Source organism: Salvelinus sp. IW2-2015, linkage group LG28, assembly GCF_002910315.2.
Source record: "Salvelinus sp. IW2-2015 linkage group LG28, ASM291031v2, whole genome shotgun sequence".
Taxonomy (NCBI): domain Eukaryota; kingdom Metazoa; phylum Chordata; class Actinopteri; order Salmoniformes; family Salmonidae; genus Salvelinus; species Salvelinus sp. IW2-2015.
Window position 1 is genome coordinate 16,779,846 of NC_036868.1, and position 24,083 is coordinate 16,803,928.

Below are 24,083 nucleotides of genomic sequence, written 5' to 3' on the forward strand. Positions count from 1 at the left end.
TCAGATGTTTCTTGATGTCGGCATTGGTTCCTTGGAGGTCACTGTATTGTTGCTCCAGCTGGGCAACTTTTAGCTGCAAAATTAAATGAAAAGAGAGAGACAATGAGTGCACAAGATAGCCCTGAACAGAAGAGATAACATTGCACTCTTCTCGAGATGTTCCATTCAACAGCCCAAAGAGAAAACCTAGTGCAGTTATGCTCACATATACATTTGGAAAGTAGTGAATCATCCCTTTAATGAACTTGCCTGTGTTTCTGAATTTTTTTTCTGCAGTTCCTCATTGGCTTCCACTAAAAGTTGATTCTGACCCTTCAGTTCTGACTGCTGCTGTCCATGTCTGGTGGAAGTTCTATCAAAAGACAGAATGCTATGAGCACTTTTTTATTAGCAAATGTATTTCTCCCAACTTTAAAAAATGTTAAAGTGAAATCTTACCCTTTATGCATTTTGGCTACAAAATAATTTCTGGAAAAAAAGAGGAGAAAGCTAGTGGGTCTTAAAATGCCCAAACACTTAGAAAGCCTTAGTTATCTCTCCTTTGTTAAATGAAAGTTACCTTGGTACGTTCTCTTTGTGAGGCTTAGAAATAGCTGTTTTTGGAACTAAACTGAAGTCTGACGGTATGGAWGTCGCTTTGAATTCGTATTTATTGGCCGCTCTCTTCATTTCTGCAGAACTGCCATCAGGTCACACACCTGAAATAGAAGAAATATCAAATGAAGACAATCCAGATTCTTGCTAGTTACATTTTTGCCGAATGACAAGACAAACACCGAAAACACTGCTATTGAAAAAGGGGCTTGAACTGAGGTGCGAATGCAGGAACTGAAGTGTAGGAAACTAATAACTTGAACTTACTCTGTCCGCATCTAGTAATTTGATGCCATCATAACGTTACTGTGATACAATCCCCCCAAAAATTAAAAGCAACTTTGATAAATATACTGATCAAAAACATAAAACTCAACAATTTCAACAATTTTACTGGGTTACAGTTCATATAAGGAAATCAGTCAATTGAAATAAATTCATTAGGCCCTAATCTATGGATTTCACATGACTGGGAATACACATATGCATCTGTTGGCCACAGATACCTTAAAAACCAGTCAGTATCTGGTGTGACCACCATTTGCCTCCTGCAGCACGACACATCTCCTTCTCATAGAGTTGATCAGGCTGTTGGTTGTGGCCTGTGGAATGTTGTCCCACTCCTCTTCAATGGCTGTGCGAAGTTGCTGGATATTGGCGGGAACTGGAACATGCGGTTATACACGTCAATCCAGAGCATCCCGAACATGCTCAGCGGGTGACATGTCTGGTGAGTATGCAGGCCATGGAAGAAATGGGACATGTTCAGCTTCCAGGAATTGGGTACAGATACTTGAGACATGGGGCCATGCATTATCATGCTGAACCATGAGGTGATGGCGGCGGATGAATGGCATGTCAATGGGCCTCAGGATCACGTCACGGTATTTCTGTACATTCAAATTGCTATCGATAAAATGCAATTGTTTTTGTTCTCTGTAACTTATGCCTGCCCATACCATAACCCCACYGCCTCTATGGGAAACTGTTAGCCCACACGATGCCATACACGTGGTCTGCGGTTGTGAGGCCGGTTCGACGTCCTGAAAACGTCTGAAACGACGTTGGAGGCAGCTTATGGTAGAGAAATTAACATTCAATAATCTGGCAACAGCTCTGGTGAACATTCCTGCAGTCAGCATGCCAATTGCACGCTCCCTCAAAACTGTCATTGTGTTGTGTGACAGAACTGTACATTTTAAAGTTACCTTTTATTGTCCACAGCACAAGGTGCACCTGTGTAATGATCATGCTGTTTTGTTGGTTATTTTTACCCCCTTTTTCTCCCTAATTTCGTGATTATGATCTTGTCTCATTGCGGCAACTCCTCAAAGGCTTGGGAGAGGCGAAGGTCGAGTCATACATCCTCCAAAACATGACCCTCGAAGCCACGCTTCTTAACATCTGCTCGCTTAACCCAGAAACCAGCTGCACCAATGTGTCGGAGGAAACGCTGTTCAACTGACGACCGAAGTCCGCCACAAGGAGTCGCTAAAGCCAAACCCTCCCCTATGTGCACCACCGTATGGKACTCCAGATCACGGCCGGTTGTGACACAGCCTGGGATCGAACCCCAGGGCTGTAGTGACGGCGCAACACTTTAATACAGTGCCTTAGACCGCTGCACCGCGATCAAGCTGTTTAATCAGCTTCTTGATATGCCACACCTGTCAGGTGGATGTATTATCTTCGCAAAGGAGAAACGCTCAGTAACATCTGTGCACCAGATTTGAGAGAAATAAGCTTTTGTGCATTATGGGGATCTTTTGTCAGCTCATGAAACCAACACTTTACATGTTGCGTTTATTTTTGTTAAGTAACGTTATATATTGATAGTCCTAACATTAGGTCTATGTTATCTAGTTGCTACATAACTAGTTAATACGCTTGTTAACGTTAGTGGCTCAATTCTTAGAGTATCTTGGCTACAGCTGGCTAGCAAGCTAACGACAACGTTAKCTAGCTTCCTTCACCATGGAGTGGAGTTTAGTCCGCTAACGTTAACGATCATCAGCATCAAGGAGAAGTAGTAAGGTAGCTAACTCTCATTTACACCTCCACACCCACAGAATAAAACAATACTTAATGGATAATTATTCAGACTTATCCAATTAGCAATAAAACAACGCTTCCTTACCGTGTATTGTACTCAATGACAAAACCAGAGAAACTCACTTTTTGAAAAGAGACCAAAGATTTGAAAAATATATATATTTGAAAATTGTGGGAACGTCACTTCCGTACCACTTGGTTTCAACACCATTTTTTTTTTTTTTACCTTACCAAAATATTCCGACAGAGAGCGCATTTTACAGTAAAATAATCTTGCTTCTCAGATAAAAAATATCCCCCTTTAAAATCAAATTGTATTCGATACATATAAGGTGCATAAAAATGAGTATGTGCTAGCCGTGCAGTTCATGAATCAATATCAATATTAACAATACAAGAGTCAAGACAAAAATAACAAGTAATAGAAGAGGTAGTAGGAGTAGTAATAGTGGTCTGTATTTACACGGTATTTACAAATATAGAGTGGGTAGTGGCTTGATCATGGAGTAGAGTAAATTACATATAATAAAACAGCACGGTTGACTGTGTGTGAGAGAGTTCTGAGTGCGTGCTTGTGTGTGTGAGTTTATGGGTTTGTGTTAGTGTGTTTGTGTGTAAATGTGTGTGTAGGGGTTGGATGTGTGGGTAGTTAGTGCAAATAATCTCTGAGGTGCAGGTCTGTGCAGGGAGACAGCTAGAGTTAGCTGTATAGCATTCTGATGGCCTGGTGGTAGAAGCTGTCTCGGAGCCTGTTGGTCCGAGACCCAATGCTCTGATACAGCTTGCCAAAAGGTAACAGAGTGAACAGTCTGTGGCTCGGGTGACTGGAGGGGCAGGGAGCTCGCCCCCAGGGATGTATTGGGCCGCCCGCACCACCACTCTGTAGAGCCTTCCAGTTGAGGCCGGTGCGGTTGCCATACCAAGCGGTGAGGCAGCCAGTCAAGATGCTTTCGATAGTGCAGCTGTAGAACTTTTTGAGGATCTGAGAGCCCATGACAAATCTTTTCAGCTTCCTGAGGGGGAAGAGCCATTGTCGTGCCCTCTTCACCACTGTGTTGGTGTGTTTGGACCATGATAGATTCTTAGTGATGTGGACACAGAGGAACTTGAAGCTCTTGAACCGCTCCACTACAGCCCCATCAATGTGAATGTGAGGGTGCTTGGCCTTCYGTTCCCTGTAGTCCACGATCAGCTCCTTTGTCTTATTGATATTGAGGAAGAGGTTGTTGTTCTGGCACCACACTGCCAGGTCTCTGTTCTCCTCCCTATAGACTGTCTCATCGTTGTCGTACCAGGCGGTGATGCAGCCGGTTAAGATGCTCTCGACTGTGCAGCTGTAGACCTTCTTGAGGATCCGAGGTCCCATGCCGAATTTCTTCAGCGGTGTTGAGAGTTAGCATGGCATAGGTGTAGTTGCCTACCCTCACCACCTGGGTTCTGCCTGTCAGTTGTTCAGATTTGATCCCTTTCAACTAGATTTTTTGGATGAAACAAATGAACAGAATACCCTTTATCAATTATCATTTTTATTGTTGCCTTTGTGTTCCTTTTACACATAAACTGAGAACAGTATCATTGGAATAACGGAATAAAAAACAGGTCCTGGCCCTGGTTTAGGAGTAAGTAGAGCTAAAATAACAAGTGGAGTCCAGCGTGTTTACACGTTTATACTTATTTACAGCTTTCGCTGTAAAAGTGGCGGAAGATTTATTGACGTCCAGGGGTGGCAGTATAACGTTCATTTCCACACAACCCAGACAGCGTAAAGAAGAAGGTTATCTGACTGCGCATGCTCAAGAGAGGGCGGTTAAATTCAAAACCAACAACAGCTTTGACGCTTAATAGCTGGCATCTTAAAATTGTACTTGAACAACTAGTAGCTACACGGTACAGTAGTTTTGTGGAAAATTAACAACGTATTATGTTTGCAACGTTTTAACATGAATGTGCTCAACTAGACTAGATGGCTAAGTTAACTAGCTAACATTAGCGCTTGATTTGTGACACATCTAACGTTAATGCTTCTTGCTAACGTTAGCTAGCTAGCCAGCTAGTTCGCTAGCTTAGTATTTTAATAATTGTCATTCAGTGTATTAACAAACGTGGCTAGTTAAGTAGATTTATGTATTTTTCTTTCACACATCGAGCACACAGTTATCAATGTGAATGACGATTGCTAGCTAGCCAGTTAACGTGTTTATGTCAATGTATTTATTTCATAACTGTCGGCGAAGATGGAGCCGCCTGATGCTGCATCAAGGACGGAGTGAGTGATATGTTTGTTGATAGCCAATTGTAGTTCACTAACTTTCCAATTTTATTAAGCCATGAAATTATCCCTGGCCATGACCTCACTCTCCGAAGGTGTCTCAGGGGGAGTGGGATATGCAAAATGTAAAATTATATTCTAATTGACACGTTTAATAATACACACGTGTACATGTGTGAAATAGGACAAATGTAATTATTGTTACGTGTCTCGTGTGTATTTCAAGTATAGCGTTAATATTACTAGGTACGTTAACTGCTTGGGTTTGTTTTCTAAATTGCAGCAGTGATCATGTTGGATCCTCCAAACGGCGTATTTCTTCGGTTAGTACAACAGTTGCTCATACAACTATTTAGTTTGAGGATGTTTTGTCCACCATTTCAACAGCACGTCTCTGAATTAATATTGTATCCACATCTAATCAGATCCTGAAAGTTCCACGGACATCTATCAAATTCACTGGCCCAGAGCTAGAGGAGAGTCGGGTAAAGACTAAATAGATAGCAGTTGGGGAAATTGTGAATGTCTCTGACATGTCATTCTACTCAAAATGCATTATTGTCTTCACAAGGTGGAGGTGGTCAAGCCAGTAGAGAAGAGGATCTCCAGAAGAGTCAGTTTCGCCACTTCCAATGATGTTCTACTGTTTTCAAAGTAAAACGTTTTCGCTGTGCCACATTTGGAATTTAAAATACAATGCCACGAAAATAAGAAACTTTTATTAACAATGTTATTACCTTTTGATTATCAGAGATGTGAAGAATGGCTCCCCTGTCCGGAGTCCTCTACAAAACCTCACAACTAGTAAGTAAGCCTACTGTATGCTTGAGACATTTCTAATTTTCTTCTCAATGTAGAGCAGCATATGATGCTTCACATTACTGTGTATTTAAGTGAGGAGACTCATGAAAATGTTTTTCACATTGGCTGAACTGTTTTACGTGACTGGTTTTGCAAATGCTAAACAGTGAAAATGTGACAATATAAACTCTGGCAGTTGGGTTTGTTTTACTTTCATTTTATCAAACCTTTCAAAAAATGTCCATGTTTTTTCATGTAACGTATTTACAACTGAAATGCAATTTGATTTAACAGCGGCAGAAAACATAAGCATTCATACGGGTTCCATTGATGGGGCTCAACCAATCACAGGTATGCTTAAAATCTAGTTATCAAGTAGCTTTTTGCATTCTCAGGTAGGTACTGTATAAATCACTCAGTGACCACCAAGATGCCTTTAACTGTTATGCACCTTCATTTGTAAATGTAGGCATGGAAACCTTGTTGAATGCTCCCCTCCATGTTTCACAAAGAAATAAGGTAAGCTATGACTGAGAAATGTGACTCTTTAAATTAGACTTTCAATTGGCATAGCTACATTCTTCCCATTTTATATAGGTACTTAAAAATTCATAACAATAAAATATCATACGAGTAGTATTTTAACTATTGCCAAAAACCAAGGTACACTGACARTTTTTTCAATGACCATGCCGGTGCGCTTCTTACCTGTGTTAATTGTTGCTGTGAACTTAGCTATTCATGAAACGCTAAAGTCATTGTTTCTCCTAATAGGAAAATGTCATGTTCAACCAGGATGATTATGGGGAGAAAACAATGATGTTCACAGGAGAGGACACAGCATTTATGGATATGACTCACAGTCACACAATACTCATCGCCAATGATTCAGAATCATCAATTGTTCTGCCAAATGAAATCAATGTGACTACACCTACCTGTGGAAACATGGATTTTACTTTTTCAATGGAGAAAGGTAAAACTGGGTTTTTTCAGGACTCAACAGAGAATTGTGCCCCCTTTAAAAACCCTTCCACCTTAGCCAGAGGTATAGATCCAGAGTTTGAACATTTCCTTGCCAGTATAACGAAGTCAAGTGGCGCCATGTGTAATCCAATAGCTCCCAAATCCTCAACTACTGTGGCATTCCACCGAGCTGCATCCCCTCCAGAAAAAACAAACAACAGACGTTTCCTTGCGGCGCTCAATGCCCGCAAGTCAGGAGTTGATAAAGAGAATCAGGTCCCAGCTTTGTCGACAACGGGGGGAGATTGTACAGTGGGCTCAATTATCCCTCAAAGGCAAGGGCCTCAGTTCATGAATACATCTACGATGCAAACTGAACAAGATCATATGGATCTCACAAAAAGCCATACAACTTTGATAGATGGCAAAGGAGTTTTTCAGTGTGTGCAAACTGTAAGCTCTGAAGAGCAACGGCTTAGGGGAAGCACTTTCAGCCAGGTATCTGTCTCTACTGATCCAGATGAAATGGAGTTGACCAGGAGCCAAACTGTTGCCATTGACTCCAAAGCTATTTGGATGTTTGGGCCAAATCCCTCTCAGAAAATTGAAAGGAAAAGTGTGGCCTTCGCATCAGATCCCAATAAAACCCAGATCTTCTCAGGTGATGACCATGGCATGGAGATGACTGCAGCTCTCAATGTACCTCTCCAGGAGAATGTGTGTGCTCCGACCAAGAAAGGCGAATCATCACCCTGGATGTTTCCCCCAGAAAACAGAATCCCCTCCGTTCAGCGAAATCAACAGACCTTTCATAGCACCTCCTATCCATACTCGGATGACATGGAGATGACAAGATGTCAAACAGTTGCCATTGATTCCAAAAGTGTAGGCCTAACGGAAATTCCCTTACTAGGGAATACAAGGAAAAGTTTGTCTTTTATGCCATCCACTTACAGAGGTGTGTTTTTTTCAGAAGATGGTAATGGTATGGATCTGACTGAGGCCCTCACTGGAAATATTGTGTCAAACAGCCATATAGCAATTAATAAGCCACTACAGAGATTGTTCCCCACAACAGAGATGTTCTTTCACTCTGATCGGAGTACAAACATGGAGAGGACTTCAGGACAGAGAAGTAATAAAGTATGGGAGCCTGCATCCTCTGATCCTGATGACATGGAAATCACAAAAAGCCTAACTGCTGTAATTGATTCCAAATATTGTGTGATGGAGAAGCCTTCTCTTAGCAAACCGAAGACCAAGTTTGACCTGGGTCTATCCTCTGTGCCACCATCTATGGAATATGGCAATTTCTCAGACGATGCTAACAGTGTGAAGAGGGTGCTGGATCAGGTAAAAGGTGTTTCTGTAGTCATATCGGATCCTGATGACATGGAAATAACTAGAAGTCAAACTGTTGCCATCGACACCAAAAGCCTCAATGTGGTCAATCGCATGCAAAACACAATGAAAAGTATATCCTTCATGTCAACTTCCAACAGACCCAGTCATATATCAGAGGATGACTGTGGTATGGACATGACCAAATCTCTCACTGTGTCTATAGATCACAGAAATGGTCTGAACATGACAGATGAGACCACTGGCAGATTGTTCCCCATATCAAAACACCAAAAGGAAACGTTTGAGAAGAGCCTGATTAGAGCAGATCTTAGTACAGATGCCATGGAAATCACAAGGAGCCTAACTGGGGTTATTGACACCAGAGGTTTTGGTGGCGTAACTCCTTCACGCCAAGGTGGTAGAGGAAGATTTGTCAGCTTTTTGGATTCAAATAAAACTCTTATTGGTGAGAACGACCATTGTATGGAGATGACTCAAGCTCTCACTGCACAGATATTAACAAATGTGTCACATTCTGCCCATGGGGGTGAGACCTTAGCTAGGATGTCCACAATCTCAAAGACAAATTTAACTGGAGCAAAGGGCAATCATTTTGTGGAAGTGGGTCACATAACCGATCAACGTCGGTCATCGGATTCAGATGACATGGATATGACGAGAAGTCAGACCGCTGTAATTGAGTCTGAAAACATCAAGATGGGGAATCGTGACCCTTTCAGAGCAAGGCAATGTTTATCCAGTGTGAATAAGACTCTGCAGATGGTTCCTGCCGCAGAGCAGAGTGCACATGGTGAGATTACGTTTCAGTTAGGTGTTGAAAGCCTCTGCAGTAAAAAGGCACCTACATCTTCTGACTCTGATGAAATGGAACTGACAAGGATCCAGACTGTTGCAATTGAATCCAAAGTTATTAACATGTTTTCCCCCGAAACAAATCCACCATTAGGGAATGTGTCAATTAGTCAGGCACATGATATGGAAGTGAAACGAGTAGTAGAAGCGACACGTTGCAGAAATAATCCTGTAGCTGTACCCTCTAACCTGGAGGAGAAAATGGCCAGAGATGAAACTGAAATGTTTTCTGAGGATCATGAAATGGAGATGACCAAGGCTGTCACAACGCAAATTGAACAACATGCACCTACCAATGCGAAGTGCCCTTCATCCACCACAAATGCAATTTCCTTGTGTCTACCGGAGGGTCACCCTAGAGAAAACCCCACTAACCTTACAGAACACTTTGACCTAAAGGGATTAGCAGACCGAAATGATCCTGATCTGAAAGATGAAGACTGCTCCTTTATTCCTAACAAACCAGAAAGCTCTCCCATTGCCTCTTCAGTCTCAATAGAAGATGATAATGTACCTTCGAAGAAGGCAAAGACCAGGCGAATGAGTTTGGCAGATCTGCAGTTGAAACTTAATCATATGAGCCGCATGATAAATGAATCCACTGAAGTGATGGGTAGCTGCACTGCACCTTTATCTCACCTGATGAGGACCTCTGACCAACACAGTGTAGAGACAGAATCCTTATCAACTGTAGACTATGGGTCTAAAACCATGGGATTAATGACTGAGAGACCAGCAAGTGTCAACTTGGAAGACCATATTATTCACAATGACAAACCTAATATGACTGCTCCTTTAAACTTGAAAAGTAAATGCCTTGCATCACGACTGTCATTTGGTGGTTTCCTGCCCAAACTCCCACGAATAGCCAAACCCTCTGAATCAAACCAGTCCAATAGCGTGACAGATTTTGGGAAACTTCTGAAGAAGAATAGATTGAGTGGCACTCATGAACTGAGGAGCAACACCTCGATGGACAACATTGATGATGAAGTGCTTCCAGACATTAGCGGTGAAGAGGACTTATCAGAAACTATGGACACCAAGTCACCTCAGAGGGTCGACGACAAGGGAACTCTTTTCTTAGGCAAGGTGGTCAAGGATGTTGTGGAGCATGAGGTCTTTAAAGAGCCGGTCCTAACTGTTACCCAATGTCAGAAGAGGCCCCTACCAGAAGATGGCCATGATGACTCCATGGATGAGGTAAAGAGGAATAAGCCATCAACAGAAAACATCAGAGAAATGGTAAATACTGTTTTTTCATTTAATCAGTTCACATTTATTTTGTTAAATGTAATCAATACGAGTTAATACATTTTATTTTATCTTGACAGATCCCCCACACACAGGTAGTTCAGTGGGACAGTAACTGTACAGGAGCTGCAGCTGATGGCTCCAGCAGCAACTCCAACCTCCGATGTGAGGGCACATTTGAGTCAAGTGAGTTKAGGTGCTTTTACTGCTCATTTCGACTGTCTCATTCAAACATTCATCATCGCCTTGTCTGTCGATCCCTTTTTAAAGTGCATCGTCTAGGTTAGGTAGGCAATACTAACTTGATGCCATTTTGCAGCTTACAGACAAAGCCAATTTGAGTCCCTGCTTGACAACACTGGGGACTACACATCTGATGTACAGAAGGTATGTCAACAACTCCCTTTTTATATGGACTTTTCCTGTTACCATTTCCGATATACYGTGTTTTCACTGCTCTTTCACATTTAATTTCAGAAACTCCAAGATGGCAGCATTACAGTGGCTGAGTTCCTGAAACTCTTCAGCATCGACTTTGTCATCCATAAACCTCGACAGAGTATTCTGCCTGCGAGAGTAAATCTTAAACCTTTGTCTTTAGAATTGAATTTTGACAACAACAAAAAAAAATACTAAAAACTGAGGAATTATTACAAAGGATAATACTTACTGACGCTCACAATAAATATAGGTGCTAAATACAGATTTCCATCTCCTTATAGATTGTGTCGGATCTCGATCGCAAAACAGAGGACTTGTTAATCGAGAAGCATATCAACCGTCCCAAACAGAGGGTGTATGAGACCGACTGCCAGATACTCACAGAAATGGTGGAGGGGTATGTTTAATTATGCATGTCATTGTGACGCTTTACATAGCATTTTATTTACCGTAAGATGAAGTTWAAAAAAACAATGCTCAAATCTGTAACCTGCTTAGTAAATAACAAGCCATGTATGTTCATCCCTTTGGTGTACTTTCTGGTTGAAAGCAGGTTGAAAGCACGTCTGAGAGTCCAAGACAGTCTTCTGCAAAGTGTTAATGGAACACTTTGGGAGGCGGTGAAGGGCTTTTCAGATGAAGAGGTATTTAACTTTGTCTTTTATTTTTATTGGTTATTTATTGATTTCCCTCTTGCTATTACTAGTCAGTTTGATACAGAAATGATCCATTTGGACCACCCCTCTTGATGTTGTGGCTTATTTTCCACAGTTGCTGCTTTTTGGTTCAAAGTTGAAAGAGAGGAGGACATTCTTCAGAAAGAGAAGCAAAGTGCGATCTCATGAAATGAAAGCAGTTTTGTATTCTGACCTTGTGCACACAACTCGGGTAAGACACCTGATGAGAACAAAAATCCCTTCTCTTTGTTGCTAGTAACCTTTGACTGAAAAAACTTATGCATTCCACATTTGTGTGTGTGTGTGTAAAACTCGGCTAATAAACTGTTTCATTGATGTCCCATTACATCTTCACAGGAGGCACAACATAACTTGAGAGGAAATATTGAGAAGACCGATCAGTGTCTGAAAGACCTTGATGAATGTCTACATGACTTGGAAGCTGGTATATTGGATTTGAGTTCATCTCCTTTTGAGCCTTTCATATTCTCTACTGTAATTCAATTTGAACCAAGGGACTTAATATCATTTTTCACAGTGCATGCTTGTCATCCTGTTAAGATAATTGAGGTATTAGTGGTGGTAATTGATTTTGAATTTGAAGTTTTGTCATGCTTATTCTTTCTTCTGTCTGCCACAGAACTTGCCGCTGTGGAGGGCACAGGGGTAGAGGACTGTGAGCCAACCTTGAAAGCAAGGCAGCAAGGTATGACGCCACAATCTTTTTTTAATTACATTTTTCATTCTTAATCAATGGTGTGCTTGGTATTTGACATGTTAATGTTGAATTATGTTCTATCAGGGTTGGAGAAGATCAACAAAGCAATTGCTAAAAGTGAAAGGTAAGTCTACATTGCTTGAATCATAATTTAGTGCAAATAAATTGGATTTTTCTTTGTCGTCACCAGAGCTACGGTCTATTGAGATTTTAATTTGTATTACTTCACTCCCTTCTGCTGGATGTGCCCAAGAAATGGAAACCATTTGCTTTTCTCCGCAGGCAAATGTGTGAATTGGAACTACAGAAGATAAACTCTGTGGACAAAGTGGACAGACTCCGAAAGGAAACTCTGGAACTTGAGAAACATATTTCCATGCTGGATAGGTCAGTTTCTCATTTTCCGGACAGTGATACATTTTTCTTCCCTGCATATACGCCTACTATTCCATTCAACTTTGAAACTTTGAATGACATTTCTGGCCTCTTTTGGTTTCAGAGTGAATGAATGGAAGTTTGTGCAGAAAGATGACATGAAGACAGTCTACAGCTTTCTCTACGAGTCCTTGCTGTTGGAGGTGCAGTTTGAGAAACCTAACGGTAAGATGATGTGCTATATATTTCTTGATAGTATAACTTTTTTTGCACCAGAAGTGCTAGTATGTTTATAGTAGTTTTGCTCTGCAGGTTTTTTTYAAAGGGTTGCTTTAAGACAAATGTCAATGTTTTTCTAATGCTTTGCTCTTTTATTTAGGAGAGGTCTGTGAACAGACTGAGCGTAACATCATGGACATCACGTTTCAACGCCAAATGGATGGTGGGAGAAATTAAGCTCTGACACTTTAATGTAGAATATTTTCTTGGTTCTTGCCACACACAGGTCTCTTGCCTTGCCAACTCACCTTTTCTTTCTTACAGATGAAAAGTCACAGTGCTACTCTCGGCTTGTACACAATCTGCTATGCCAGTACATAGGCAGTGAAACCACTTGGTTCAAGAAGTACCCCACCAGTCGATACATTCCCGCGGTAAGTGTGAGGCTTGGTTAAAAGGGACGATCCAAAAGGGGTTGGTGTTTTATTGCATTGCATGTCCACAGAGGTTCAGTTTTGGCTGTATAATATCTGTCTGGTTCTCGCTCTCCAGTTGCTGCATGATGTGGGTCTGGTGGTAAGCCGCTGTCGCCTCCTGGGAGAAGAGATCCACCTGATGAAGAAGTGGGGCGCTCTGAGGCTGGACATCCTGGACATCAGCTGTGTGGACACACAGTAAGATCACACACCATAGAAATACAACTCCTAGACTGGACAGATCCCCCATCAGACCACCAGAGAATGTTGACTTAAATGGGACTGTCCTTTCTAGGGAATTTTATAGATATATTTCCATATAACAGCTTTCTGAATGCAAAACTCATTGTTTTGTCCTCTTTATTTCAGAGTTCGAATCCTGTTCTCCAGTCTCAAGTCATTTAGCAAGTTTGAGATGACAGTAGCCGTTACATCCGCCTACCCCTTCGGTCTCTTTCATGTGCAAAACTTCCAAAATCACATTGGAAACGCAACGTAAGACTTAATATTTGTCTTCTCACACACATGTTTTGTTTCTAGTTTTACTTGTACATTGTTGCAACAGTGCACCTTTAACAACTGTAACACTATAATACTTTTTTTCTATACAGGAAAGACCAGGTGGAAKACATTGTATCATCAGTCACGCCAGCCAAGAACTACTTGACCAAGATTGTCAAGAGGATCCACGAAAGTCTGCTGTGCTTAGACTAGTTCCAGTCAATGGCTGTTCTATGTAGTTCAGGGCTGCCCAACCCTCTTCCTGGGGATCTACTAGCTGTTCAACAAGACCTTAACTAGCTGAATCAGATAGGTTAAATTAGGGTTGGACTGAAAACCTACAGGACAGTAGATCTCCAGGAAGAGGGTTGGGCAGCCCTGATGTCGTGAATGAAAATGTGTATATGTTTGTCAATTCCATTTATAAATGTTCAATGTCACATTGTCTTTTGTTCATTTTACATGTCTTCTACCATGAGTTTTGATCATTTGTATCATTTTTGTTCATAAGGGATCAATAGTAATGTTTAGTAATAGTTGGCCATTTCAAACCATCTTTGATGTATTTCCTCTAGCAAAACTATGGCAAGAATTACAATAACTGAAAAAGGCTTGAATAGTACAATTAAATTTTGTCTTTTAATTGTCTGAATCATTATTAAAATGTTACTGCAACTTTTACCCGTGTTTTCTCTGTACGATAACAATCACTGGTTTAACAAATTAACCTGGCTCTTCAGTTCTCTCTGAACAAATGGGGGTTTTGGATCATATCTGGCCATCATACAAATATATACAGTACCAGTCAAAAGTTTGGACATCTACTCTTTCAAGGGTTTTTCTTTATTTCTACTATTTTCTACATTGTAGCATAATAGTGAAGACATCAAAACTATGAAATAACACATGGAATCATGTAGTAACCCAAAAAAGTGTTAAACAAATCAAAATATATTTCAGATTATTCAAAGTAGCCACCCTTTGACAGCTTTGCACACTTGGTATTCTCAATCAGCTTCACCTGGAATGCTTTTCCAAGAGTCTTGAAGGACTTCCCACATATGCTGAGCACTTGTTGGCTGCTTTTCCTTCACTCTGCGGTCCAACTCATCCCAAACCATCTCAATTGGGTTGAGGTCGGGTGATTGTGGAGGCCAGGTAATCTGATGCAGCACTCATCACTCTCCTGTCATCAAGGCAAAGGGTGGCTACTTTGAAGACTAAAATGTTAACACTTTTTTGGTTACATGATTCCATATGTGTTATTTCATAGTTTTGATGTCTTTATACTATTTTCTACATTGTAGAATAAAAATTTTAAACTGGTACTATTTATCATTTCATAGTATGGAAAGTCAACCGGATTTTTACATTGGGCCGATTTGATTATGCTGATCTGTGCGGCACCGGGCATAGACCCGTTACGTAATTGGGCAAAAGCAGGGAGGGAGGCACGCCTTTCTCAAATTAAACAGTAATCTGCGCTGTTCAGTCATTGTGTCAACAAGGCAGGATGGTGCATAGTCAAGAAACATGCATATCCTTTCCATAAAATAATTGTTAGAATGTTCTAACTAGTTTTCATTGGGAAGGCAGATATAGCATTTTTATCAAAAGCAATCTCTTTTGCATGGGAAACAGAATCCTAATAATTACTACACATTGCTTTATTACCTCACTTGTTTTTGAGCCGACTTTGGCGTGGGCTTTGAATGGGGCACGTCTCGAATGCAATCAACTTTCAGCCGATAGAAAACACGCCTACACTGGTGTGCCTGGGTGGGATTAATCGAACCCCCCCAGTGAAATTACTGGTATACTCATATGGCTGCATCTCAATAGTCTACAGTGGCCTCCTCTCATTGTCTCCTTCCCTTCATCTTCTCTGATTTGTAATGTGTAGTAATAGTGTAAAAAAAGGCTGTCCTGCTCCCCTCCTCTCTTCCTAAATTTCCCTCACAGTCCCGTTAGTTTGGCTGTTTAGCCTACCTTAGTTTTAAGGGATCCTGAGTGGAGCAGCGGTCTAAGGAACTGCATCGCAGTGGTAGAAGCGTCACTACAGACCCGGGTTCGATCCCAGGCTGTATCACAACGGGCCGTGAACAGGAATCCCATAGGGCGGTGCACAATTGGCCCAGCGTCGTCTGGGTTAGTGGAGGGTTCAGCTGGGGCCGTCRTTGTAAATAAGAATTTGTTCTCAACTGACTTGCCCAGTTAAATAAAGGTTAAGTAAAAAATAAATCCATAGCTGCCATTCCCAACCAATCAGAGTGCTTGAAAAGGCACATCTGGACACTGCACCCAGCCACACATGTCAGAGTGTAATCGTTGTCCAAAGAAAGAAGACACATTTCTGAGGACTGTTGTGGACAGTAACAAGAATACATGAATTGGGTGTGTGCATCGTAATGTAAGTTGGAGGCGGGTTTATTGGATTTCGTTTTACATCTGTAATAATGGGTAATTACCACACATGACTTAGTAACTTTGATCAGTTTGCAACCATATGTTCTATTGTACCATTATTACTATTATTTCATGTTGGAGTTGCCAATACTGCTTGGCATATTGTTCATAGTATGTAGCCTTGTGCCCATTGCCATACGTGTCATTGTTTTATTGGTAAACATAGTTTTCATATGTGCATGATACTGTAGTGCTTTCCATAGTAGCCGTTGTTAGTTAAAGCGGTTGTTTCGCTCCTCCCAGACGGGTCTTGGAGGTCGCACATGCGCAGAGTAATTTGCGACCTTGTAGCTCTAGGGCAGATCAGATAAGACCTCAGCACTGCAGGCTCTCGCACCAGGCCGGAGAGAGAGGGTGCCATAAGTCTTTATTTTGTCAGTCTCAGTAATAGGTTTCTCTTTCTCTGACAAGAGGTTCATCTTTAGGTTAATGTTTATTCTACTGAGATTATAGCCCTGTTTATAGCTGTGTTATAATACTGTAATATTATGCTTATTCATTCATGTTCATATATCCTGTCTATATTGCATAATTCACGCTTTACTGATACTGTTATGTTGTACATGTTTTTGCCTTGTCGAACCACTATTCATTCGGATTAACACAAATCCTATTCCACCAAGATTCACTCCCAGTCAAGATTCATGTTAAATGACCAAAAGTGTGTGTGTGCTAAGAGGAAAAGGAAATAACAACCCTTAAAAGAGAAGCATCAGCATTGTTCTTACCGCACATCCTGTGGAGGGTCAGAACCCAAATCACAGTCAACATAATTGTACTAGCCAGTGAGGGCCTTCACAGCCGACTGCTCAGATGGGTGACAGCACACCAGCCAAACGTTTTTATAAAGCGCAAACGCCTAGGTTATATAGTGCTTACTGACCACTACATTTAGCTTGCTTCCATATATTGATTTTCCAGATGCAGATCAAGRGAATGAAACGGGAGTGAGGAAGTACATGTTTTTCATTGGGGATGCAACCCAACACTGTCCAATCCCAGCACTCGAGGGAAGGGTTAGCGTAATTACGTAGCCTGATAAACAAGTACGTTGACTAGCGAGCGGGAGATTTAGTTCAAGCAATAAAAACTAGAGGTAAGTGGACGCTGTTATTATAACGTTGGATAAATCCTATCCCATAACTTAAAGTTAAGATGAGCTAGCTACTATTTTGAGTTAAACATTTGGATGTAAGCCAAGTCACTCACAGACATGCCAGATCATGTAATTCAGTAGCTCAGCTGAACAAATTAGCCTAATAATGCTAGGTAACGTTACCTTTCATGAATATCAGTCAAATTCAAAGACTGCAAGTCCACTAAACAAGAAATACAACACTTACTAGTAGGTGAACCAGCTAGCTAAATCTTATTTCACTTAGTAAGTCAATAATTGTTTGATTACTAGATGCATGAACAGGCTGGAAAGGTCAACATCAACAACTTGACCAGCTAACGTTACTGTACAGTAGTTGGTTGCAATTTCCGGTTGTGTAACTTCTGTTGATAGTTAGAATAATTTCTTATTCCCGATCGGGGAAAAAAACCTGTCTTGATCAAGTGTGTTTCAGTAACTAACACAATGGAAAGTATTATTTGCCTCGCAGTTGTTTTGTCCTCAGTGAAAAATACTTTTTATACTTGTTGAAAAATACTTGTTTACTAGCTATAGAGTGTTAACTCTTGCACCGTCAAATGTTTTCCCCTTTGAAAGACATACCTCACCTGTCCATAAATCAAGATGGCTGTGAGGAGCGAGGCCAGGGTGGAGGCAGAGGTAGAGGAGGAGGAGAGCTTTGGACCACAGCTACTGAGCAGACTTGAGGTAGGTGTTGGTGCATTTTTTTTAAACCTTTATTTAACTAAGTCAGTTAAGAACAAATTCTTATTTACAATGATGGCCTACATTTGCAATGTTTCCTACACAGCAATGTGGCATCAGTGCCAGTGACATAAAGAAGCTGGAGGATGCAGGCTTCCACACCATTGAAGCAGTGGCCTATGCCCCCAAGAAGGAGCTGCTTAACATCAAGGGGATCAGTGAGGCCAAAGCAGACAAAGTTCTGGTTAGATCACCTTCATTTACCAATCTGAGTTTTTATTTTCTGCTCATTTTGGGTTGCCCACAGTTAACATTAGGTCTGATATTATAACTGTGGCTGATCTTCTTCTTCCTCTATGGTATTTTCTCCAGGCTGAAGCTGCCAAACTAGTGCCCATGGGCTTCACCACAGCAACAGAGTTCCACCAACGCCGAGCTGAAATCATCCAGATCTCCACTGGGTCCAAAGAGCTGGACAAGCTGCTACAGGGTGAGGCTGGGATCTTTGCCAGTTACTTAGATTTTAGAACTGTTGTCATGACTCAGGATGTGATTTTTGAGTTGCCCAGTTGTATTTGTTGTCATCGTGTGTATGAAAAAGGCTTTCTCTCTCTCAGGTGGGATAGAGACAGGCTCCATCACAGAAATGTTTGGAGAGTTCCGGACAGGAAAGACACAGCTGTGCCACACCCTTGCAGTCACCTGCCAGGTACTTGTCATGATGCCATTTTTTTCATACTAATAAAGGCAGACTTGGCTGTATACTCCTATCTCATACCAATCACATCTGCTCACAGCATATGACAATAACACTCAGGACATTCAGTTTTTGATCTATTGTGCTTTTCCCCAACTCAGTTGCCCATTGACCAGGGTGGTGGAGAGGGAAAAGCCATGTACATTGATACAGAGGGGACCTTCAGACCAGAGAGGTTACTGGCTGTAGCAGAGAGGTGAGTTCTCTCATGCACCAACACAATAACAATGGAGTAACTACTGGGTTAAATGACACTGACAGAGTTTGAAATTTGGAGCCACGCTATTCCACTACAGGAATAACGGGCATCAATTTCTGTCTGTTCAGAGTTACCATTGCAAATGCAGTACTTCCTTCAAAAAGCTGTATCACACCAGAAGGTACTGTTGTCTTTTATTAGGTATGGACTTGTTGGGAGTGACGTTCTGGACAATGTAGCCTACGCTAGGGCCTTCAACACAGACCACCAGACCCAGCTGCTTTACCAAGCCTCAGCCATGATGGCAGAGTCCAGGTCAGGCCCATCTCCCTCCCTCTTCCTGAGGTTTCCGACCGCTCCGATGTTTTTTCATTTCTCACATTACTTGCTTTCTTTCCATGTTAATACTATTGTTTATGACATGAATTCGTGATCTGGAATAAGGGCAKTACCCTCAAAGAAATCCTAGTAAAGTACCCCTATGGTCACCCAGTCTGCAGTGCTATAGGTCTCTAACCATATGGCCCCTTCTCTCTCAGGTATGCCCTGCTGATAGTGGACAGTGCCACAGCCCTCTACAGAACCGACTACTCCGGGAGGGGAGAGCTCGCTGCACGGCAAGGCCACCTGGGACGCTTCCTGAGGATGCTGCTAAGGCTAGCAGACGAGGTAAGTCCAGGGCTAGAATTACAGGGGTTTTGTCTGTTCGCCGAACTCCTTACATATTGTGTCGGTCTAATACAATATGTTTATATCAGCAACGTTCTGAACCCTTCTCTGTACATCCATTTTATGTATGTGCACAACTCTCTTCATGGTATGGTCATAACGCTAAAAACATTTTTTGACTCTCGCCTTGTCACAGTTTGGCGTTGCTGTGGTGATAACCAATCAGGTGGTGGCCCAGGTAGACGGTGCAGCCATGTTCTCAGCAGACCCTAAAAAACCTATCGGGGGCAACATCATGGCACATGCCTCCACTACGCGGTGAGTGGCTCCATTGACTCTCTTGTACTCCTCTTGTTCACATTCTAATGGTTTCAAACATAGCATGCCACTCGTTAAGCCACTGGGTTCTAGAAGAATACAGCTAGCTTTCAAGCTAAAACCGCTCCTTGTTTTCAGACTGTACTTGAGGAAAGGCCGTGGCGAAACGAGGATCTGCAAAATCTACGACTCACCCTGCCTCCCTGAGTCTGAAGCCATGTTTGCCATCAACGCAGATGGGGTGGGTGATGCCAAGGACTGAGCTCAGCTGGCACCATACCAGGGAGTGAGAGCATGGCTGTATGTCATGTGGCTATGCCCCTCACCCGCTACCATAGACTTGCACAATGGCAGCTCTTGTGTGTTTGTGTGTACACACTTCCCTGAGGTAAGAGCTAAGAAAAGGACAAATAGGGAGATGCAGGCCATAACTGTTGGGTTGATATGATTTTGGACTGTCCCATTACTGAGRGAAAAATGCATTCCTACAGTACAAGAGGGTACTTTGCGTAGAGAATGTTGCCTATTGCCCTAAGGAGCACAGTGATGTGCCCATGCTTAGGCTTACACTGGATACTCATTTTGTATTATACAGTATATGGGCCTATAGAGGCTTTGAGAATCAGAGGGAGCTCAGCTTCACAGAAATGTGACATTTTTCACCAACCCAATGGACTTGTAAAATAATGTTTCTAATTGTAATAACTCCACTGGTAGACGTGGACATATTTAGATGTATGTTTGTGGTATTGTTTGATTTTGTTTTTCGAGGGTGTCTGATTTTCTACCAGTGTTTTTCATTTTAAACCATCTTTGGATTTGACATTCAACTACATCAATAGATCCATTCTCTTTATTTGTCAAACATCTGCTCTTAACAGAATAAACATCAGTACATGCCCCCTAACTAACAAGGTTTGACACCCTTAACGACTACATTTCCCCTATTTGTTTGTACATTCAAGAACCATAGTTTCTGTATAAGACACATTGTATTAAAATTGTTTTATCATTAGATCTCCTGACTATATATGTTATTTTAACTCKGTTTACATAATTCCACAAATTGACATGACATCCATTTGAAAGGACTGTGTATTAGAATGTTAAAGTAATATTTCTGTATAACAAAAAGACAGAGGTATTGACACCAATTGAGCTGTCATGGGACTGCAATATAATAGCTTAAAACATATTGAACCATGTCACAGTGACGTGATATGAAGTGGCTTCTGAAATTGACACCTGTAATAAAGAGGAGAAAAAATTACTGCGTAAAATAAATAATTCAAATACTGAGCTATATTGTATGCTAAGAAATTGGGGAAATTATATTTTGTACTAATACAATTGCTCAAATATTTTGTAAGTAATTATATTTCTCAAGTTAGGGATCAAATTTAATACCTCACCTTGCGAGTATAATTTTTTCAATATAATTCTGCTTATGCATCCTTATTTTGATGCAAAACCCACCATTGGTGTGCATGGCCAAAGAGATTTATGTTCATGTCATCTGACCAAAGCACCTGTTCCAATTTAAGTGCCAATTCCGTTTGGCAGACTCCAGGCGTTTACATTTGTTGGATGACACAAATATATCTCTTTGGCCACACACACCAGTGGAGGGTTTGTCATCTGAATGAGAACGCATGAGCAGAAAAGAACCCAGTACCTACTGTAAAACACAGTGGTTGATCTTTGTTATGAGGCTATTTTGCTTCCACTGGTTCTGGGACCCTTGTTAAGGTCAAGGATGTCATGAACTTTACCAAGTACCAGGACATTTTAGCCAAAAACCTGGTTGCCTCTGCCAGGAGGCTGAAACTTGGTCGCAAGTGGATCTTCCAGCAAGACAATGACCCCAAGCACACATCAAAATCCACAAAGAAATGGTTAGTTGACCACAAAATCAACATTTTGCAATGGCCATCTGTCTTTAGACTTGAATCCCATAGAAAACCTGTGGTTTGAATTGAAGAGGGCAGTCCATAAGCGCAGATGAAGGATATCAAGGATCTGGAAAGATTCTGTATGGCGGGATGGTCTAAGACCCTAGGGCTCCCGAGTGGCGCAGCGGTCTAAGGCACTGCATCTCAGTGCTAGAGGCGTCACTACAGACCCTGGTTCGATTCCAGGCTGTATCACAACTGGCCGTGATTGGGAGTCCCATAGGGTGGCGCACAATTGGCCCAGCGTCGTCCGGGTTTGGCCGGTGTAAACCGTCATTGTAAATAAGAATTTGTTTTTAACTGACTTGCCTAGTTTAAAAAGGTTAAATAATAATAAAAAATGTAACTGGGCGCTCCAACAATGTTCCTGAAGAGCTAAGGGCCTGTAGGTTTTTGCTCCAACTCCTGTTGTAATTAACATGAATCAACTTATCAACCAGCTAATTATAACAATCAGGTGCACTCGATTATGGTTGGAGCGAAAACCTACAGGACGGAAGCTCTCCAGGAACAGGATTGGAGAGCCCTTGTCTAATATTTCTCCCAATGTGTTCTCCAATCTCATAAAACATTTTTGAAAAATCCTCAGTGCCATTATCCTCGTGAGGTATTTTGACCCCTATCTTTTTGAGAGAAACTATTCTTACTTAAACAATATATTTTGCTGAGCAATTAAATTAGTATAAAATAAAAACATTTAGCATACAGTATCAGTATATTAATTAATTATTTTTTGTCATTTTTGCTCATCTTTATCAAGGGTGTCAATAATTTTCAACTCCACTGTTTATCTACCCAGCGTGCTGAGGRACAAGTCATGGTTGCTGTTTATAGCACACAGCTGATTGGGTAGCCTGTGACGAGCGAACTAGTTGGCCAATGGCCATCCAGCGGCACCCACTGTTTCCTGGATGGTGTCAGTCGCTTTGTCAATCAAGGCTGCCAGCTCCACCTCCAATTTAGCACTATCCTCGTCCTAAAGAATGAAACGAAAGGTAAAAGTGAGTCCCGGGTTCAGTTCTTTGGCCTGAAATCAAACAAGGTAATAAGGTAGAATAAAACTGACAACAAATCTTTCAATGTTTTTTTCTTCTGCATCAAGGTTAAGGGTCTATTTGGGGTAGGGCAAATAAAAAAGTACCTTGAGGAAGTTTTCAAGGGCCTCCTGGAGAGTAGATGTTGGTGATTTGTCATAACACGTGTCCCTGTTCTTTTTTATTCTGTCGGTTTCCACTATTGGCTGGCTAGAGAGGAAGGCCGCTGCCGCTTTCCTCTCCAGACAGCCAAAGCAGTCTTCCTCTCCAGACAGCCAAAAGTGGAAACCGACAGAATTTTAAAAAATATATAAAAAAACAGAAACACGTTTTAGTTAGCATAGGATTGGTTGTATTGCTATTTGTCGTTTTGCAGCCAAGTTCCAAGATAAGACACTGACTACGGATAAAAAGCTTGTTGTTCGGCTCACCTCATAACACCAGCGCCCCAGCAGGTAGAAACAGTGGGTCATCGTCCCTAAGGGCAATCACTCGGTCTAAATGCTACTAGAACAAAGAGAAAAAGCAGGGTGTCATCCCCGCCCCTTCTTCTGTGGGGTTTATTGATGGCTGATATCCACATTTTAAGCCTGATGTCCACCAGATGCATTTTGTTTTCCATCCATTTCTCTAGCCCTTGATCATGACTCTCAGTTCCATTATATTACACATAAGAGTCATTGGAGGAAGGCGTCTTCTGTAGGGGGGAGTACCCCGACGCTCAATCTGAACATTAATACGTGTCGCTTGCGATAGGGTATTGGAAGCACAAGGACCTTATCTTTCATATCAGCGCGAAATCATAATTTAAAAATAAAAGTTACGTTGATACACATCTTGACAGGGATAGTGTTCCCACACGGCCATATCTCCATGTCACAGCGCTTGTTTGTGGAAAAATGACTGAAGACGAGGAAACCACCTGTGCTAATCAGCTATCTAGCTTGCTCCAAACACCTGTGTGTAAGCGTAACTTGGGAAGAGTAGCGGAAGTGTAGTTTCGTCAGATGGAGGCAGCCATAGCTGCTCTGCAAAGTGTATCTGTTACAGTAAGTGTATCTTTTTAATTTGAAGGATTATTTTTCACTGATGAAAGATAAGGGCCATATGATTCAAGAGCCATATCGCAAGCGATGATTATTGCCATTTTCTAAACGTTAAAACACGGCGTTGGGACTGTAGTACACGTGAGGCAGTCGTGGTCGGAGCAAATGAGAACTGTAGGGAGAAGGCAGAAGGCCAGCTAGAGTTTGAGAGCTACCACTACTCCTGCTTTTAGATTTTCAGCCTCAATTTCCACCGCGAT

At 41.6% G+C, this 24,083-nt stretch overlaps 2 protein-coding genes across 4 annotated transcripts; both read left to right on the forward strand.

Annotated features, from left to right (window-relative positions):
• The first annotated feature begins 4,445 nt into the window (after positions 1–4,445).
• Positions 4,446–13,872, forward strand: knl1 (kinetochore scaffold 1). 2 transcript variants are annotated; one of them, XM_023973794.2, is made up of 25 exons: positions 4,446–4,533; positions 4,881–4,912; positions 5,199–5,238; positions 5,341–5,400; positions 5,487–5,569; positions 5,667–5,719; positions 6,011–6,067; positions 6,186–6,235; positions 6,491–10,144; positions 10,234–10,339; positions 10,473–10,540; positions 10,631–10,729; positions 10,876–10,991; positions 11,145–11,238; positions 11,366–11,482; positions 11,629–11,716; positions 11,912–11,977; positions 12,074–12,113; positions 12,272–12,376; positions 12,489–12,589; positions 12,744–12,806; positions 12,908–13,017; positions 13,136–13,257; positions 13,429–13,554; positions 13,671–13,872. In XM_023973794.2, exons 2-25 carry the CDS (start codon positions 4,881–4,883, stop codon positions 13,771–13,773), a joined length of 5,553 nt encoding a protein of 1,850 aa, XP_023829562.1. In that variant the 5' UTR covers positions 4,446–4,533; the 3' UTR covers positions 13,774–13,872. The 2 variants fall into 2 exon arrangements, with proteins under 2 accessions (XP_023829562.1, XP_023829563.1); XM_023973795.2 differs by having other exon boundaries at positions 11,148–11,238.
• Positions 13,873–15,879: 2,007 nt separating this feature from the next.
• LOC111954551 (DNA repair protein RAD51 homolog A) lies at positions 15,880–20,565 on the forward strand. 2 transcript variants are annotated; one of them, XM_023974365.2, is made up of 10 exons: positions 15,880–15,970; positions 17,741–17,851; positions 17,955–18,092; positions 18,221–18,338; positions 18,466–18,557; positions 18,707–18,801; positions 19,006–19,119; positions 19,344–19,473; positions 19,670–19,791; positions 19,930–20,565. In XM_023974365.2, the coding sequence occupies exons 2-10, from the start codon at positions 17,768–17,770 to the stop codon at positions 20,051–20,053; spliced, it is 1,017 nt and encodes a 338-aa protein (XP_023830133.1). In that variant the 5' UTR covers positions 15,880–15,970; positions 17,741–17,767; the 3' UTR covers positions 20,054–20,565. The 2 variants fall into 2 exon arrangements, with proteins under 2 accessions (XP_023830133.1, XP_023830131.1); XM_023974363.2 differs by lacking the exon at positions 15,880–15,970 and adding an exon at positions 17,033–17,122.
• Positions 20,566–24,083: the final 3,518 nt, after the last annotated feature.

Bases quoted from the DNA above. Each gene is read 5' to 3' on its own strand.
- LOC111954551 (XM_023974365.2), top strand. From the start codon at position 17,768: ATGGCTGTGAGGAGCGAGGCCAGGGTGGAGGCAGAGGTAGAGGAGGAG. The intron at 18,558-18,706 runs GTACTTGTCATG...TCCCCAACTCAG, and splicing joins CCCTTGCAGTCACCTGCCAG to TTGCCCATTGACCAGGGTGG. The intron at 18,802-19,005 runs GTGAGTTCTCTC...GTCTTTTATTAG, and splicing joins TTACTGGCTGTAGCAGAGAG to GTATGGACTTGTTGGGAGTG.